Source organism: Macadamia integrifolia, unplaced genomic scaffold (genome assembly GCF_013358625.1).
Source record: "Macadamia integrifolia cultivar HAES 741 unplaced genomic scaffold, SCU_Mint_v3 scaffold181, whole genome shotgun sequence".
NCBI lineage: Eukaryota > Viridiplantae > Streptophyta > Magnoliopsida > Proteales > Proteaceae > Macadamia > Macadamia integrifolia.
In genome coordinates this window covers 433205-451413 of record NW_024868363.1, presented here as the reverse complement: position 1 = coordinate 451413, position 18209 = coordinate 433205, and the positions used below count along the sequence as shown (strand labels likewise).

At 37.9% G+C, this 18209-nt stretch overlaps 2 protein-coding genes across 2 annotated transcripts in view; one reads left to right on the top strand and one right to left on the bottom strand.

Moving 5' to 3' along the window:
• LOC122064894 (L-aminoadipate-semialdehyde dehydrogenase-phosphopantetheinyl transferase-like) overlaps nucleotides 1–6168 on the top strand; it is a 35248-nt gene extending 29080 nt beyond the window's left edge. The window contains exon 6 of the mRNA XM_042628678.1: nucleotides 5750–6168. Coding sequence (XP_042484612.1) covers nucleotides 5750–5990 — 241 coding nt within the window. The 3' untranslated portion in view covers nucleotides 5991–6168. The remainder of the gene's footprint in view (nucleotides 1–5749) is intronic.
• On the bottom strand, nucleotides 305–8245 carry LOC122064893 (L-ascorbate oxidase). Its single transcript, XM_042628677.1, has 5 exons — nucleotides 7897–8245; nucleotides 7601–7693; nucleotides 7316–7528; nucleotides 6985–7182; nucleotides 305–1360 (listed from the first exon to the last, which is right to left on the bottom strand). Exons 1-5 carry the CDS (start codon nucleotides 8185–8187, stop codon nucleotides 398–400), a joined length of 1758 nt encoding a protein of 585 aa, XP_042484611.1. The 5' UTR covers nucleotides 8188–8245; the 3' UTR covers nucleotides 305–397.
• Nucleotides 8246–18209: the final 9964 nt, after the last annotated feature.

Below are 18209 nucleotides of genomic sequence, written 5' to 3'. Positions count from 1 at the left end.
GATATCTTTACCACTGACCAACACTAATACCTTTCTATCAAAGAAGAGATGATTTAAACCAAACCAATGTTGCGTTAGGTGGTACCTATCTTGACCTGACTCATGTTCCATTCAAAGATTACGAGGAAGTGATTGATGAATGGAAGTTTTTCCATCCTTATTTCTACTTGCAAAAAATTCATGGAATAAGGAAAAGTTTATTTGTGGGTCTTTGTCCCTTGTGAGTTCTTGTGTGGGTCTTGTATGGCTTGTAGTGGGCCTTTATTTAAAAAAAAAAAAAAAAAAAAATCATTGCTTATCAATATGCTTCAAATCTGTCTTAATTTTTTTTTTTCTCTTAGAAACCATATAATCCATACACAATAATAATAAAGCATGAGCAAGAAGCATAGCTATCTCATTTGTGCTGACCGTTCATTAGCATGTTTCCTGTCAATCCACAACCTAGAGCATCATTGGGTATCTTACCGATATGTTCCACTCCTTCAGCAAAGACTACACCCATACCCATATGCAAGTGAGGCTCTATATGGCAATGGAAAGCCCAGACTCCAGGATTATCCGCGACAAACCTTAATGCCGTCCATCCATAAGGGAAGATAACAACTGTGTTCCTTAATGGTGGATTCTTCAAGTTAAACTTCTTAACATCCCTCTTCTCATTGAACTTCCCTTCTCCATATCCTAACACCCAGAAGTCATGCCCATGCAAGTGCCAAGGGTGTATCTCACTAACATTACCTGATAAAGCATTTGCATTCTGAAGAATTACATCAATGGTGCTGTGCAAAGCAAACATGTAAACACCATTCCCTACCGTCGAGTTTGGATTCACCGGTGGCTTCATAATATCATAGTTACTGGCAAAGTTCTCCGGTGGACTCTTGTTATCAAATGCACCTTTTAAGCCAAATTTCATGGAACCTAGATAAGGTGTAGAGGGCAATACCAAGGAGACATTATTGATAGACCACTTGGTGTAGCCATTGATCTTGTTCTGAGTGTTGAGGAGAAAAATGCGCCTTGTAGAGTGGACTGGGGGTTTCGCAGAACCTTGCAAGGCTAGGATTTTGTTGGAGAAGGATTTACTGTGGTTATAGTCGTTCCATCGAGGAGTGAGGGGAGGTGGTGAGGCTGGAAGCTTTGATGCACTGTTGGGGAGATAGTTTATGATGGTAAGACCTTGGGTGGTATTTGGAAGCCTTCCTCTTACACCTATGGACACCCAATAATTCATCCTTGGGGTCTGATCTGTGGTGATTAGAACAGAATAGCTCTCACCAGAGTAGATGTCCATGTCATCAATGGCGAATGGCTGGACATAGTTCCCATCAGCTTCAACCACCAACATTTTGTGATTCTGAAAGATGTTGCCATGCACAGATAAGAGAGAGAGAGAGAGAGAGAGAGAGAGATGTAAAGACTTGAGATGTTAAAATAAGTCACGTTTCATCTCACAACATATTGATCAGGTTTTAGTATAGCCCTTAAAATGTGTTCAAAACCGAATCAAGTTGAATCCACTTGTGGATTCTTGACAAAGTAGGCTACAAACTTGGGTGGTTTTGCCGGTCAAACAGTTATATATTAAGACCTAATCTTGTACAAAGCCCAGTCCAAAAGTGATAGCAACGTGGATCCAACTAAGTTGAAATGAAAAAGCCGAAAGTATCAAAAGGGTGTAGACTAATATGTTCTTGGCAAACTAGTACATATGTGTGAAGAAGATGCCTTTTTCCCTCGAAAGGATCCTCTAGGACTTGGTATTATACAAGATTAGAAATTTTAGTCCAATTTTGCAAAAAGGGGAAGAGCATCAGACACTGCTTTTTCTGAAATGCCTTCCTAACATAAACAAATTGCCAGGGTTCATTTGCAAAGGTGTGCTGCCACAATCATATATAGAATAAGAAAAAGGTTTATGGTAAGAAAAAGGTTTATGGTTGAAAGGCACGAAAGTATATGTACACGGTTGTGCATAAAAATGAGATCCTATAGAATATACAATAAATATAAACTTTCAAGATCGCTGATATATTTTTTTCTGAGAATTCTAAGATGTTTTTTTTTTCCCAAAATTTCTACACACTTTGTAATTTAAGCTACACTTTATGCAATATTTTATTTTGTGAGTTTTTTCATACTCATTATTACATTGACAGCGAATCCGTGTCGAGGTATAGTTCTGATATCCGATTATTAAAACCTTTCTTAGGAGTAGCACTTACATACCTCAACTTGAACTAATTTATTGGATTGCCAAGTCAACTGAAGAGTCATCAAATACAATCAACAAGTAAAAGTGCTCAAAAACCCAAATATGCAAATATGATGACTTAGGAGCTTGGCCATTTAATCTTGTGAACTAATCAAGACCGAAATCGAAGAAGGAGATACAAAAGGAGAGGAATAATCAATCGATGAAGGAACATGAAACCATTTTGTTTCAATAGAGGTATGGAAAACATTTGGGTGCAATGAAGTCGGTGAAGTGGTTAGATTTGACGCTTGGGGACAATGATGCCCCGATAAGGTAAGGTGAGGTGACGTGAGCCGGTGAGGTAAGGTAAGGGATGGTAAAAGAACCCGTAAATGGTTGATGAGGATTTCGGCGATTATTTTGTATACCACATTACACAAATTAATGGGTCAGTAGTATTTTAATGTATTAATCTTCAAATCCTGATAGTAGGTAAAAAGGAGAGTTGGTCACCTCATCATATATAAAATTAACATGTATAATGTGAAAAAAAAATTTATATTTTGTAATGTTTTATACATTGCCTTTTTGCGAGATGGTGTTAACACCAACCAAGAAAAAGGAAAAAAAAAAGGGCACAATTAGGTATGACAAAGTTACCAATCACAGCCTCAATGAAGATTATTATATAACAGAAAATATATCACTTAGACTTAAATATAGGATAAGAGGATAATAGGATAATAGGACAAGGCTCGCTGTATATAAGTCATGTTCATGTATGACTTTAGACTGAATTCCAAAGAGAAACTAAAACAGAAAAAAACTAGGAGTATAGAAAAGAAAGCCACAGTGCTTTGGTAACGGAAGAATGTAATATTGAAAGAATTAAATAAAAAGAAAAAAAGAAAAAAAGAAAAAAGAAGAAGTAGGGTGTAGGTTTCTTCTGATGCTCGTGTGCAGTGCCGAGTGAAGGAGGGGGTTTGAAAAGATGACATTGTCTAATAAAAGTATTTAGGACAATTCATAGAAGGCAAACTATGGCGTTTCGGGTGGAGGCATGTAGTTTCGATTTTGAGTTGACATTGCAAGAATCTTTTCCCCTAAAAAATAATATTGAAAGAATGCTAGATCATAGGAAGTGTTTGTTTCATGTGATTCATGTTTACCAGGTTACAATCCTTGATCCTTAAACTTGTATTATAGATAATGGTTAATCCATACAAGGTGCAGAGTTCCTAGGTGGGCTAGTGTAGAGACGGTTTTGCAGGAAAAGATAGATGGGGTCGTAATCTTTCGGATAGGTGTCTGACCTAAGGTTTCTTGTTTACACGTCAAATTTATCCTTATTCAGAATTAGATGAATGGTAAAATAAATAATTGAAAAATTAAAGTCTACAAAGTGGTTGCGCCTTTGCACTCCAAAAATGGACTACAAAGTGGTTGCAGATTGGTCCTATTTTCAAGAAAAAAAAAAAAAGGAGAGGGGTTGGGGTGGCGAAAGATTTTATGAGTCAACACCCAGACACTCTTTTCTCGATATCTTTCCTCTTCACATGAGTGACCTCACTCCATCACATCTTATAGGTGTAATACCCTATGCCATTTGCTCAGAGATCCCTATTGGTTCAGTGAGAAAGAGATAATTCTCTTAGCATCATTCGGTGGTCATAACCTTAGTACCGCCCCTACCCAACAATTTGTGAAATAGACCTCTGGGTTTTGGTTTCCTATTCAAGTTTTTGTTTCTTACTTCTCTTCATTAATTTACTGGTATAAAATAGTGTTTTCAGATGTAAATTCATATTTTTTGTAGAAAATTTTTTCTTTACGGCACGAAAAGGGTTTAAGCATCATTCTATGATCATAAAACATTCTCTTTCTATTTACATAAAATTGAACATACCTATCAATATTCTATCGAAAAAGAAGATACCTACTTTATAATGTGATATCTTCTCTCACCCATCTGAACACCGTGATCAAAAAATTTTCCTTCTATCGTGACTCAAGGAAAACTCTTCTTTCCTTTTCTACTTCCCATGAAACCTCATACATTGAAATTTCAAGTTTCTTTTTCTATGTTACCCAGACAAAAAGTCCACTTTTTCTAACAGTTACACCCGCCACTACACTTGCAAACTATTTTGTTTACATGTCCTTTGACTCAGAATCAGAACCCCACCATGAGCATAGAAAGAAGAGAAGCAGAAAAGGAAAGCTCTGAAAGAATGTTTCTAACTACAAGTTTGGTGACAGATGCACCAACAGTCATTGCACTATTGGATTGGTAGTGGACAAAAGAGGACCCTAAATTTTATTCTTTGCCATCAATCTGGACTGTTCAATGTGTCATCATTAATCATAAACTCTCCACTTGCAAGAAAGGTGGGCCAGTCATGAATGGTCTAGATTTTAAGATTGTCAAATCGGCATAATTTTGTCAGCTTAAAGGCATTGCATGGGCAGACAATTACCTAAACCAATAAAACTATAGAAATCATTATTTTTTGACCTGTCACTTCATGTGGCGAGGGACTCAAGCACATACAGTTTTTTTTTTTCACGGTTTATCCGTACCTTGATCCCATTAATTCTTCTTCATATCTTGTCATTTTCCTAATAAAAAAAAATATTTTTCCAGCACGTAGGGGTGCTAGACAAAATCTAGCATATCTAAGTGATAATTGGCACATGGCATTGACAATCGTGGTGGCTGTTAAATCCATCAAACTATTGACATTAAATAGATAAATTACTCATTAAATATGAAATAAGAGGAGAAAATTTTACTTCATGCATAGAGGATAGTTTATCCACCATTTTAGAGTTTATAAATTACGATAAAATTTTAGTATTTTTCTTTTAAATATGTTCTTATTATTTTTCTATCCATCTGAAGTATCATATTGAATAGATTTTAATTCATTTTGATCTTAAAAAAACTTAGTCTAATAAGTTGTATAGTGATAAAATGGTCTTTGATTTTATGGTTAATATGCTAATTAGGGGTCAATGGAAAAGCAGACAGAAGCATTAATAAGGGGGTAGGGTGATCTTTTAGGGGTCAATGGAAAAGCAGACAGAAGCATCAATAAGGGGGTAGGGTGATCTTTTTATGCCCGACTATGTTTAGGTGTAGAGAATGCAACCAGGGATTATTCTTTTTCCATAAGTTTATGTTGTAATTTTTTTTTTGTCTTGTCTCAACTATGTGGTTTATTATTTATACTTTTTCCTATTAATTAATCACAATTAAATAATTTAAACTCTCATTAACATTTTCCCCTCTGGGCAGATAGAAAGGCATCCTCCTCCTTTTTGGACTTACTCAAACATGTATGTAATACTGGTGGCTTGGGATAATATAACCATACCACTCTACTGTTGCAATATACATACTTATTTGAAAAAGAATTTTAGGGGTACTTTAATCATTTTACATACTTTGGTTAATTATAAAAATAAGAAAGATCATAAGATGTATATTTGTATTATTTTAATTCTCAAATGGGTTTGGATGTACAAAACATTTGCATTTTCTATTAGGGTAAAAGAGTTTAGCACTTGTGGAGGTAGGAGAATCAACATCAGGGGTAGCCGAGTGGCTATTCTAACTTCATCTCAGTCTGAAAGGATGTCAAAGGAGCCGATGGTTGTTGCTTCCTCTTTTGTTCAGGAACTACAAGAGGTGGCAGCAACGATAGATGCTTTGGCGATTGCTACAAAGAATAAGAGGGAGATGCGCAGATTCATTCTAAGAGTGCTCAAACCAGTGGTCGGACTTTAAAGCCTAGTAGAGGTAGAACTTTAAAGATCCAATGAAGCTATTCTTTTGACATCTGAGATGTTAAGAAGGTGGCAGCCTCATTAGAGACCTAGATTCAGATTTGTTTTTAGGTTTTTGTATGTTTCTTTTTCCTTGCTAGTGAGCTCCCTCTTCTAATGGTATTACCGTAGGTGGAGATGTTCTCTAGGCTATAGGTGGAGATGTTCTCTAGTTTTTATTAGTATTTATTGTAATTGATTTTTTTTCTTTTATCTCTGTTTCAATATAAATGATCCTTTAGAGAAAAAAAAAAAAAAATGAAAGCAATCCACTTAGAAGTAGATAATACAATGCGGATTGATCATATGCCAAATTTAAATTAAGATTCATTATCTTCCATATGGTATAACCTCTGTATATTTTCACACTTCCAACCATAGTCCTTGATTCTTTCAATACTAGTCCTTGATTCTTTCAATACTCTTGTTTTGGATCAGTAAAAGTCTGAAAGTTAAATAGAGGACCTTCGGATCAGTCCCACTTGAACAGTCTGGTGGTAGTTGTTGAAGGGACACTATTCTACTTCTAGGTGGGGGGGGTGTCAAGTTCCCCCCACTCACTTCCTTATTATTAAACAAAATAAATTATGCTTTTATTATTATTAAACAATGCATACTTTTGAATATGATGTTTTTTCTACTTTTGAGTATGATTTCGTTATGGTTCTTTTATATATTTTTCTAAAGTTATTCTCTTACCTTTGACATTATAGAAAAGAGAATAATTTAAAAATACTAACAGATGAGTAATATATTTGTTTCAATTTGAAATTGACATTTGAGAAAATTAAACAGTGGGTTATTTTGGGCATGATTTTCTTTCGAGATAAGGTAATTATAATTTTCTAACTTGTTCTTAGTATTATTACCATTATTAAAAAAGAAAAAGGAAGAAGAAGAAAATATAACAGCACTAGAATGGAAAGTTTTAAAGTGATCTTATCTGATTTTCTTACCCCAATGGCCAGATTAAGAGAAGCAAGAGAAGTAGTGCTTGTAATTCTCAACCGGTATGTCTTGTTGGGAAGAACATGGAGAACGTGGGGTGTGCATTGCCACTGCCCTTTTAAATCACATGTCTGCAAGCTTGAGTTATTACTATAATGCGCTGCAAGTGAACAATTATATTGGCCCTTTCCATTGATCAGCAGAGACTGTAGAAAGATAGAAATAGGAAAAACCACAAAAGCTATGAGTGACAAAGAAAAGCACTTTCTGTTATTCACTTTTATTTCTCTCTCTTAGAGCTCATTAAAGAGATGGCAAAGAGAGGGAAGAGAAATTGACCTGAGGCTCACCAATCCATCTAAATGGAATTGAAGAGAGACCCACTTCTTGTTCATGAACGCCTTTGTGCCACCAGTCACTTAGTAAGAGGTTGAACTCTCCATCATAATGGAAAGGTTCCTTCTCACCATCTGCCACTTCCACTATCAATGATCCATACAGCCCTGCTGATCTTTGCATTCCATAGTGGCCATGGTAGAAATGCGTCCCAGGCTGCAAGCACCATCCATGAAATCGATCATTTAAGAGAGAGAGAGAGAGAGAGAGAGAGAGAGGAGAGGTTACCTTATCAACCTTAAACCTATAAGCAAAGGTTTCTCGTGGATTTATAACACACTGTGAGATGGATGCTGTTCCATCTGACCATGGTGTCCCATTCTGTCATAGATATAAAAAAGAAGCATCATTAGCCAGATCCACTTGGTGCAATCTCCTGTGTTTGTGTTTTGTGTGTGTGTGAGAGAGAAAGAGACAGGAAACAGCTTCTCCTCGAAGCGGAGTTAAGCCTCCAACCCTTTCCAGACCTGCCTCTGTGTGTGTGTGTGTGTGAGAGAGAGAGAGAGAGAGAGAGGGTGTAGAACCTGTCTGATTCCATGCCAGTGAATGACAACACCCTCAGTGTCGAGCTTATTGGTGAGTTCGACGTGGATAGTATCGCCGGTTTTCGCGCGTATAGTCGGGCCAGGAAACTGACCATTTATCCCCATCACAACGTTCTCAATGCAATCCGGTGACCAGTAGAGATAACCCACCTCCCATTTGAAGTGCCTGACCTTAGCAGCTGTTGAAGAGAACTGAAGAAAGGTTGAGAAGAAAAACAAGATAAAGAGAAGGCTTCTCATGGCCCTATTACAATAAAATGGTAACCACATAATGGAAAGTAACAGTAAGGATGATGGGAATATGGTGAGGCGCTTGTTGAGTTTATATAGGCAGTTTGCTTTGCAGAGAGCACTCCTTTTGTGTGGGAATTGGGATGGTGTGGTTGTGGGTGTATATTCTTTTTTACTTTTTTCATTGAGTATATTCTGACTCACACAAAGTGAACATAAAAAATTGTACCTGCCGGATATTTTCATCTGAGCTTCAATGCTTCCTTTACAGATCTGTAAGCATATAATAGGTTCCTTGTATATGTAAAGAAGTTAGGGAGGTCCTATTAAAAAAAAAATAATGGACCATAGACTAATCCACATTTGTATAGATACATAATGGGAAAAACTCATTTGAACGTTCGGCTGGATAAGCTTAGCAAAGCGGCACCTCATCTTCATTCAACCACAAAGTGATGATATGACAATTTCTTAGATCCCTTTGATTTTATTTTGTTAAAAAATGTCCTTTGGATTTGTAAAAAGGTGTTTGATTTTTTTTTTTTTTTTTTGTTTTTCGAAACGTTTTCAACAATGTAATCGAGTGAATACACGACGTTGCAGGTATGCAACTCACGAATGAAGGCACGACGTTGGAGTTGTAAGCATGCTTCGTGGAGATGAGATTCAGAAAGATGAAGCCAGTCCAAAACTGTGAGTTTTGCACAACTAGGTTGGAGTCGTCGCTTCTAAATAACAAGAAGTTTCAACAATAGATTGGGGTCAGGGTAGGTCGAGTGAAGTATCAAGTTTTTCACAATTTTTATCCCTCCCACTTTTTTTCTAGAAACTGAAAAATAAGTATAACTTATTTATCCATTCTTGTTTTTAGGCACAGAAATAGGCATAAATTTTTATTTCTATTTTTATTTAAAAAAAAATAAGTGAAACAAAACAGAAAAATCAAATGGTTTTTGGGGTGTTTTTTCATTTCTGAGCACAGAAAACAAAAAAACATGTTTCTAAAAACAAAATCAAACAGACACTTAGTGTTGGGTAAATAATACATGGTCTTGATATTATGAAATGTACACAATATATCTTGGATTGGACACTTCATGCATGAGCTATATACGAGAGAGGACCAGCCTATACTACTTCGTCCACTACTGTCCATTATCCCATGGTGGTTACATATGAGTTGGATCTCCTTAATTAGCTTATTAAAGTAGACCTTTCTGGAATTTTTTTTTTTTAACCTATGGTTGTATACAAGATATAATTATTTGATATATATGCCCATCAAATTAATAAATAAATATATTTTTTAATTTATTGCATGATTTTTATGAGCTTGTTTTTGTCCAATGGTTTACACCCTAAAATTGTTTACAGTTAGAGATGTAATTGGGCATTACGTTCACATGGTTGTCACATTGTGTGCTATTTGTGATATTAATCATAAGGGACTAGTGTGAGTGTACTTGTGTCTATGAACCATATCACACTAATCCTGCATGTGGCATTGTTTTTGGTGATTACTAACTTGTTCTTTGTTTTTTGAAAAATCAAAAGTATGAATGGTTCAATTAGAACCCTCTCGAGCATCAATGCATGTGTAAAGAGCGAGCCCAAGAAAGAGGATGAAGTCATGGAGCAAGCATCTCAAATGGGACATCCCAGACAAAATCAAATGATAAGTGGCATGACCTTGAGAAGATCATTTGAAAAACTCAAGCTTCACTTCAATAAGGCCAAAGCCAAAAGATGTTGAATCGTTCAAGTTGATGATCAAGATTCAAGGAACCCTCATTCAGATCAAGACTTAGGAATTACATTTTAAGTTGTAATGCATTATTTTCTAAGAGTTGTAATTCATATCTTAAAAAAGCCCTAATTAAGTCACTAAATACCTAAAGGAACAAAATATCAAACTTAGGTGGTTTAGTTTTGTGATTTAGCTACATATATAGCTCCATAAGGACACAAGAACTTTGTGTCATAGGCGTCTATTGGCCTAACACAACCGTCTGCATTTTTGAACAGATGTCCGTGTCCTTGCATGAACATTAGATACAAAGACAACTTTTTGAGAGGTTGTGAGGAACTTTGTTTTGGGACACTCACGTGATCAGCTGTTCGTACGATCACCTGGTTGTATGAGTCAGCATTCAACATCTGTCATTTTTTTTTCCAAATATACCTTTTTTTATCCTTGTAATGGCAAAAGGAAGGACAAGTGTTGGATGCTAACTCGTACGACTAGGTGATCATACGAGCAGCTGATCCTATCTCCCATCTAAGTACTTGATGGATATAAGGAATGACCTTACAATGGTTTCGTCATAAAGTGATCAAAATGATATTTGTATTACTTTAAGTTCTCTTTAATTGGGATTTGAAATCAAATTTTTATATTTTGAATGGAAATACTCAATCAATACTCAAACGATTGTGGTGGGACATTGGTAAATCTCCATTATAGTAAGGTTGAGTTGCTTAATTACCGAAGAGGGGATTTTCTCTTAATGATGGGTAACCTCTAGCATTGACTAAAAAGGATTGTAATCTCATAATTTATTATAATAACTAGGTTGTTTACTTACACTAGCTCTAGTGATTTTTTCTCTCCACCTTTGAAGCGTTTTTTCTATATTAAAAACCCGTGTCTTCTTTTGTGATTGGTTTTGATTTGATTTATTTGCATTAATAGTTTAGCCTTTCTTCTTCATTCTATTATTTATTTATTATTATTATTATTTTTTTACATGATGCCAGGAGTATGTATACTACTCTTACAATCTCTCTCCTCTCCCTCCCCCTCCCCCTCATACACTCTCTCCTCATTCTCCCTACCCCATATTTGATGAACAGGCTTGTGCCACCAATTGATGAGTCGTGCAGAAACCAAGGCATGTGGGCAGCATGCTCATCCCTTGCCCGAGTTGATGAACTTAAGGAAGTACTCGATTATAACAAATTTTTTATGTGGTTCACCAACTCTTCATGTTAAATTAAGATGCTTTCTTTGTTTGAATATGTTTGATCTGAAAAGTTTGGCACTTATGTCATATTAAAGCTTTATGATTGCTAAAGAACTGTTGGAGATATTAAGATTCCACATTAGAGAGTTGCAGCTAGTATTTTTTTTTTTAAAGTATTATTTATAGGAAGTTTGAAATTTTGTGGCTCATGAGATTGCAAAAAAAGTCTTTGATCTGGAAGGAGGTTTTTTTCTTTTGGATGAGTTGTTTGGTTGAATGGGCTGATTGACCTTCTCTCTTTCTACATTCACACAAGGTGCATGGACCACAATGCATAATCTTTTTCCATCGTTCAAATTTAAAAAAGAAAAGAAAAACCCAAAAAATGAGTGAAGAAAGCAGGGCCGTTTGAATAATTTGCCTCTTGCAATTTGAAAATCCCCTCTAAATATTTTTCAAATCTTAAATGTATTTTTGAAGGCAAAATCCTAGAAAGGCCCACTTTCTGTCTATACATAAGCAATTATTTATTTCATCATTATGGCAACTTGAAGAATTACGTTATAACCTAATTTTTCTTGATGTGTCTTTTTCCCCTGCTAGTGGTGATGAAACTTCCAACAGAACTTCTTTTTCATTGTTCAAGACTCATCCATCAATCAATGGTCTACTTTCTTTAATCCCTTTCTTCTTATTCCATAATTTTTCTCTACCAAACCGACCATCAAAACTTCTTCATTATCGTCTTTCTATTCTTAGGATTTGCTTCAACTTAAAAAAAAAAATTCTCAGGTTTTGGCTATATATCAATAGGGGCTTCTTCTACCACATGGTTAGACTATTATTGGGATGGAATTTATCATTGAAGGAGACAGTGGCATTGTTAGCATGTAAAGTCCATCAATTAGGAGTTTAAGTTCATGTATATCACTGAAAGAGTTGTGGGATTCCCCCTAGTTCCCATGTCTAGTGAGAACCAATATGCAAGATTTTTTAGAATTAAGGAAAGCCTACATTACTCTTACTATAGAATTCTTTCAATGCATCTACTTATTTATTGGGAAGCATTCTTTGAGCCTAAGATGTACCCAACACCTACACACGTTTTATTTAAAAAAAGAATAAATAAAAAAAAAAGAATATGTGTATAGGTAGGGTGTACATTAAGCTAAAATAGCTTTTTCCCCTAATTTATTTTTGGTGGTTACAATGCCTTTATTTGAAAGCCTAAAGGCTAAAATAGAATCTAAATGCACCCTATGAGAGTGAGAAAGGGGATTACTAATCCTCTTACAACAACACTACAACTGCTCAGGAGGAGTGTCACTTAAGAAACTCTCAATATTGAAAGATACAAAATAATAGCATAGAAAGGTACAGTTTATCAACAAATCTCTCATTAATAACTGTTACAATTCTACATTTCTTTTGGCATGACCATTATGTGTCCCTCTTACCCCCACACCCCACCTCCCCCCCCACCCCAAAAAAAAAAAAAAAAAAAAAAAAAGAGAAAAAGAAAAAAATGAAAAATGAAAAAATGAAAACCTAATGGTGCCCACATGTAAATGAAACTTATGGTGCTCCAAACAATTTCAGTGTTCTCATTCATTTGGAGTTGAGGAGTCCAATACTTTCCCTTCAACTTGAATTTTGCCCAACTAAAAGCCCAGTTGACTACTTGATCAATAAATAATCTCATGCCAGAAAATTGATTGGTGAGGAGATAAAACTAGTGAAGATAAGTCTAAGAGCGGCCTTATGTACAAACTGTGATAAATATATGAACTGCAAAATCTATTCATGTATTCCTCATGTAGCAATAGGATATTCAATTAATCAGAAAAGAGGCTTAGGGTTACCTATAGATTTACATGTGCCAATCCTCTATGGAATACAACTCTTGAAATAGGTTTACAATCCACTGGAAGAAGAATAGCAGTAGCTCTGCACCCTGTCACCCAAAAAAAGCTCTACACCATGCATAGAGAAAAAGTGGATAAGAAGACCAGTGACAGTACTCTCCTCCTGCTCCTTCTCCCCTTTATTTATAAGGACTGGAAGCACTACAAGAAAAAAGGGTTTTTGGGACAGAAATTATCTATCCCAAATATGAAAATAGTGTCGCTAATACCTATTAAGGACAGTATAAATTTCGTCACACAACTATCGTTACAACAGCCGTCACATAATTTACGAGACGGAAAATTTTTTCCGTCCCTAAGGGGTCAATAGCGATAGATTTTGAGAGGGGAATATTCCGTTGCAAAAAACAAAATACAGACAGAAATTTCTATCGTAAATAGTGTGTTGCCAGGCCATGTAGTGACAATTTATTTCCGTCACAAAAGAGCCTAAATTATTTGAGATAGATTTTTACTGTCGTAAACTATAGGCAATTGGGATGGAAGATTCTGTCTTAAAAACAGTAGTTCTTTAGGGACAGTAAAAATCCGTCGCTAAAGGTGTAGAAGAAAATAAAAAAATTTGTTTTTCGTATACATATATTACCCTGTTGTTACACATTAATAGATCCAAGTAGACATTTAATATTTACATCATCCAAAATTAACAACTTGAGATAAATCTATACAAATTTAAAACTTACATCGACATCAAACAAAATGATAGATAAAACTATTTTCCCCCCAAATATCTTTGTCGTTAACATTCAATAATATCCTGTAGCAACTTCAACTTGTGAAGAACAAGCATGATAAACATTAATATAATATATTGAATGATTAACACTCAGTAAAAAAAATTTTTGAGGGAGATCCAAGTTCATTAAATTCGAACAGTCATCTAAACATTATTCTACCTAAATTCTTTGTTGGAAGAACAAATTACAAATAAATTAAGTGGAGAAAGTCCTAAATCCTAGATTCAGATTCCTACAGGTGTATCCATTACAAGGAACATTTTTAGAAAATTATAAAGTGAATTACTTTTCATTGAAAAAATTAAGAAATTCAACATACTCTTGGATCATAGGTTTGGATTCAAATTAATAAAAAAAGGTTTGAACTGCAGCTAATAAGTTTAAATTGCAACTATAGTGTTCATTAGATAATGATCTCTTTCAAAAGTCAGACTCAAAGAAAAAAAGAGAACCGAAAAAGAAAATCCAAAACATAAATCCTTCAGATCAATATCCATCCATTTATCATGATGACATAGTTAGAGTGAAATTAGAGAGCTCAGGTGACCATGATAGTAAGGTAATTGGCATTGGGTGTTTTAATTAGAGTGATATCCAAGCTTATGATGCAAGCACAACCATCAAACAAGAAAAGTAATAGAATGTGATTCCATCAAAGAGACCATTAGATTCTTGTACAAATAAAATTTGAACCATTTAGAGTATTTAGTGAAAGAAGGTAGAGCTAGCTCAAATATCCATAGAGGTGAACAGAGGATTGAACAGGAAAGGTGGATTACAAGATTTACCATGTATTCATAAAACAACATTAGCCTCATTGGGAAACACTAAGAAAGAAGAAGTGTCTACAAAGGAGTTGAACAAAAGTTTCTACAACCCAAATATCTCATATCATCACTAAAAAATCAATAAAAGAGACGGGGAAAGAGAAGAAACAGATTTACATGCTTTGGAGTTAAGAACATGTCACAAATATTAATCACATTATGGATTATGTGGGATTAAAAAAAATACAAAACAACATTTTGCAACATGCATTGGAATTATAAAATCATGCCATAAAAAGTCATTGAGGAACTAAATAGAAATAAAAGAGAAGAGAAATTCTTTTAGGTATTTTCTTTAATAATATTCTGAATTTTAGTGAAACAAAGAGTAAAAACACACTGATAGTTATTTATATTAACAATTCCTTGATTATAAGCTAAACATTAAGAAGAAAAAAAAATCACATTTCGATCGATCGATCGATCGATCGAGAGAGAGAGAGAGAGTAGAAAACCCCAAACTTGTAAGCTTTATGAGCACCTGATTTAGGCTAAAGGATTTCTAAATGGTTTTGTGGTCCTTGGATCAGAAACAATAGATGGAGGATTAGTATCTCAACAATTTTATGAAGAAAAATCAACTTGATTAAATGACTTGTAATCTCCAACTATAGTGAAGTACAGATTAGCAATGGTGCTAAGTTCTTGCAAATTTTTTTTTTTGCAGGTGCATTGGTAGAGCATACAATTATAGGTGATTTATGTTTTCTCATTGATCAATATGTTTTCATACTTGTCTTTATAGATTGAGATTCGTATCTTAGTGATTTTCTACTCTAATGTAGGTGTGGGCATCATACTTTTTTTCCTTCTAGTACTAATAAACATCAGCATTAAGGTTTATTGCTCCAGGGAATTGGATAGAAAGAAGGAATCGAGAACCAAATCAAGGTGGAACAGTTCTTGCAAGACTACAACACTTGATGCCAACTAGATACTCTTATTCAGATGTCAAAAGAATGATCAAACAATTTAAAAGCAAGTTAGATGAAGGAGGTTATGGTAGTGTATTCAGAGGCAAGGTGAAGGAGGTTATGATAGTGTATTCAGAGGCAGTCTCCCTAATAGGACTCTTCTTGCAGTAAAGATTCTTAAATCTTTGGGAGGTGATGGAGTGGAGTTCATTAATGAAGTGGGTACTATTGCGGCAAAAATTGACCAGGCGATCTTCCCTACAGTTCCTGGTGCTTTGGCCAACCTGCACAGAAGAGATGACAGGGGAGAGCTGGGTTGACCCGACGGGGGACTCTCCGATGCCTAACTCAGCTCTTTCCATAGCAGATGCTCATGGAAGCTTTTTCAGTAAGAGAAGTGAGTGATTGATCCCCCATGATGGAGGCTTACCTTGGTATTTATAGGCTGTTGATAGAGGGAGAGTGGGAGACGATTGTGAAGAGTCCTGTTCAGGCATGGAGTCCTCAAGGGGAGTGGCTCTGTGATTCTGGGAATATTCCGTATTCCCCACTTATCTCGGAAAGGCCAACCGTGTGACGTCTATGATGAAGTGTAGTGGATAGATTCTTGTCCTTCGGAATAGGGATTATGTTCCTTGAATGTAGGGGTGGACGAAAACACATTTCTAGAAACCTTATTGTTGACGTTAGGCCAAGGTGGTAGACGGCCTGATGGAGGCTGAGATGGTAGCACGGCCTGACGAAGGCCGAGGTGGCAGCACGGCCTGACGAAGGCCAAGCTGGCAGCATGGCCTGATGGAGGCCGAGGTGGCAGCATAGCCTGATGGAGGCTGAGGTGGCAGCACGACCTGATGGAGGCCGAGGTAGCAGCACGGCATGATGGAGGCCAAGGTGGCAGTATGGCCTGATGGAGGCCGAGGTGGTAGCACGACCTGATGGAGGCTGAGGTGGTGGCATGGCATGCTAGAGGCCGAGGTGATAGCACAGCGTGATAGAGGCCGAGGTGGCAGCATGGCCTGATAGAGGCCGAGGTTGAAGCACGGCATGCTGGAGGCCAAGTTGGTAGCGTGGCCTGATAGAGGCTGAGGTGGCCGCATGGCATGCTAGAGGCCGAGGTGGCAGCACGGCCTGATGAAGGCCGAGGTGGTAGCTTGGCCTGATGGAGACCGAGGTGGCGGCACAACATGCTGGAGGCCGAGGTGATAGCACGACGTGATGGAGGCCGAGGTGCCAGCACAACCTGATGGAGGCCATGATTGTAGCATGGCCTGATGGAGGCTGAGGTGGTAGTGTGGCCTGATGGAGGTCGAGGTGGCAGCACGACATGTTGGAGGCCGAGGTGATAGCACGGCGGGATGGAGGCCGAGGTGGCAGTATGGCCTGATGGAGACCGAGGTGGAAGCACGACATACTGGAGGTCGAGGTGGTAGTGCGGCTTGATGGAGGTTGAGGTGGTGGTACGACATGCTGGAGGTTGAGGTGGCAGCACGGCCTGATGGAGGTTGAGTTGGTAGCGTGGCCTGATGGAGGCCGAGGCGGCTACATGGTATGCTAGAGGCCGAGGTGGCAGCACAGCCTGATGGAGGCTGAGGTGGTAGTGCGGCTTGATGGAGGCCGAGGTGGCGGCACAGCATGCTGGAGGGCGCGGTGATAGCACGACGTGATGGAGGCCTAGGTGTTGTAGTATGGCCTGATGGAGGCTGAGGTGGTAGCATGACCTGATGGAGGCCAAGGTGGCAGCACGACATGCTGGTGGCCAAGGTGATAGCACGGCGTGATGGAGGCCGAGGTGGCAGCACGACCTGATGGAGGCCGAGGTGGAAGGGTGGCATGCTGGAGGCCGAGGTGGTAGTGCGGCGTGATGGAGGACGAGGTGGCAGCATGACATGCTGGAGGTCGAGGTGGCAGCACAGCCTGACAGAGGCCGAGGTGGCAGCACGGCCTGATGGAGGGCCGAGGTAGTAGGTCAGTCTTGTTCAGGTTTGCATACACGCTTCAGCCATGCTGAGGAAGGGGACATGTTTTGCCTCATCACTAGCCCCCCGCTCTAGCAGTTCCAATCGATCTGCTAGAGCATCCAATTCGATGCGAAATGCACTGCTTCACTTTCTCAGCCGAGGCTACTGAATGGTTCGAGGACATGGTTGTTGCTTATTCGAAGGCGAAGGAAGCAAAGTGTCTTCATGCGGAGCCGCACAAGATCACAGGCCAATTGGAGGTTGAGAAGAAAATGGCCCAATCTGAGGAGGTCCGTGCCAATGATGTCAGGTTGATAATTGGAAAGCTGGAATAGGAGGCTGCTAAGCAGCTCAATGCCAACGGCAACTTGAAGGAGAATGATGCTCTCTAGGATGAGTTGTTCGAGACTCAGGGCGCTCGCAAGGAGGAGAAGCTCGCAGCTAGGGTTGGCGAATTGGAAAGGCAACATTGGGCTGAGCTGGAGGTCAACGAGGAGGCTGAACCCCTAGGCCTATCAGAAGTGGTCGGATGACTTTGACATTGCTTCGTTTCAGGTCGGCTCGGATGATGCCATCTGGTTCATCTTGAGTAAGATGCCAGGCTACAATCTGATGGAGTACGAGTAGTGCGTTCTCGTCCCTGCTACTTTGGTGCAGCTCTGTGGCTCGATCGATGTTGGTGAAGAGGTGGTCCAACTCGAAGGATAACCAAGTGAAGAGCTAGGCCCGTGGATCAG

Excerpts from the sequence above, each read along its gene's own strand:
- LOC122064893 (XM_042628677.1), bottom strand. The coding sequence starts at position 8,187 with ATGTGGTTACCATTTTATTGTAATAGGGCCATGAGAAGCCTTCTCTTT. Across the intron at positions 7,183-7,315 it reads GATGGATTGGTGAGCCTCAG|TCTCTGCTGATCAATGGAAA; the intron begins GTCAATTTCTCT and ends ATCTTTCTACAG. Across the intron at positions 1,361-6,984 it reads CTCTTAATCTGGCCATTGGG|AATCACAAAATGTTGGTGGT; the intron begins GTAAGAAAATCA and ends AACATCTTTCAG.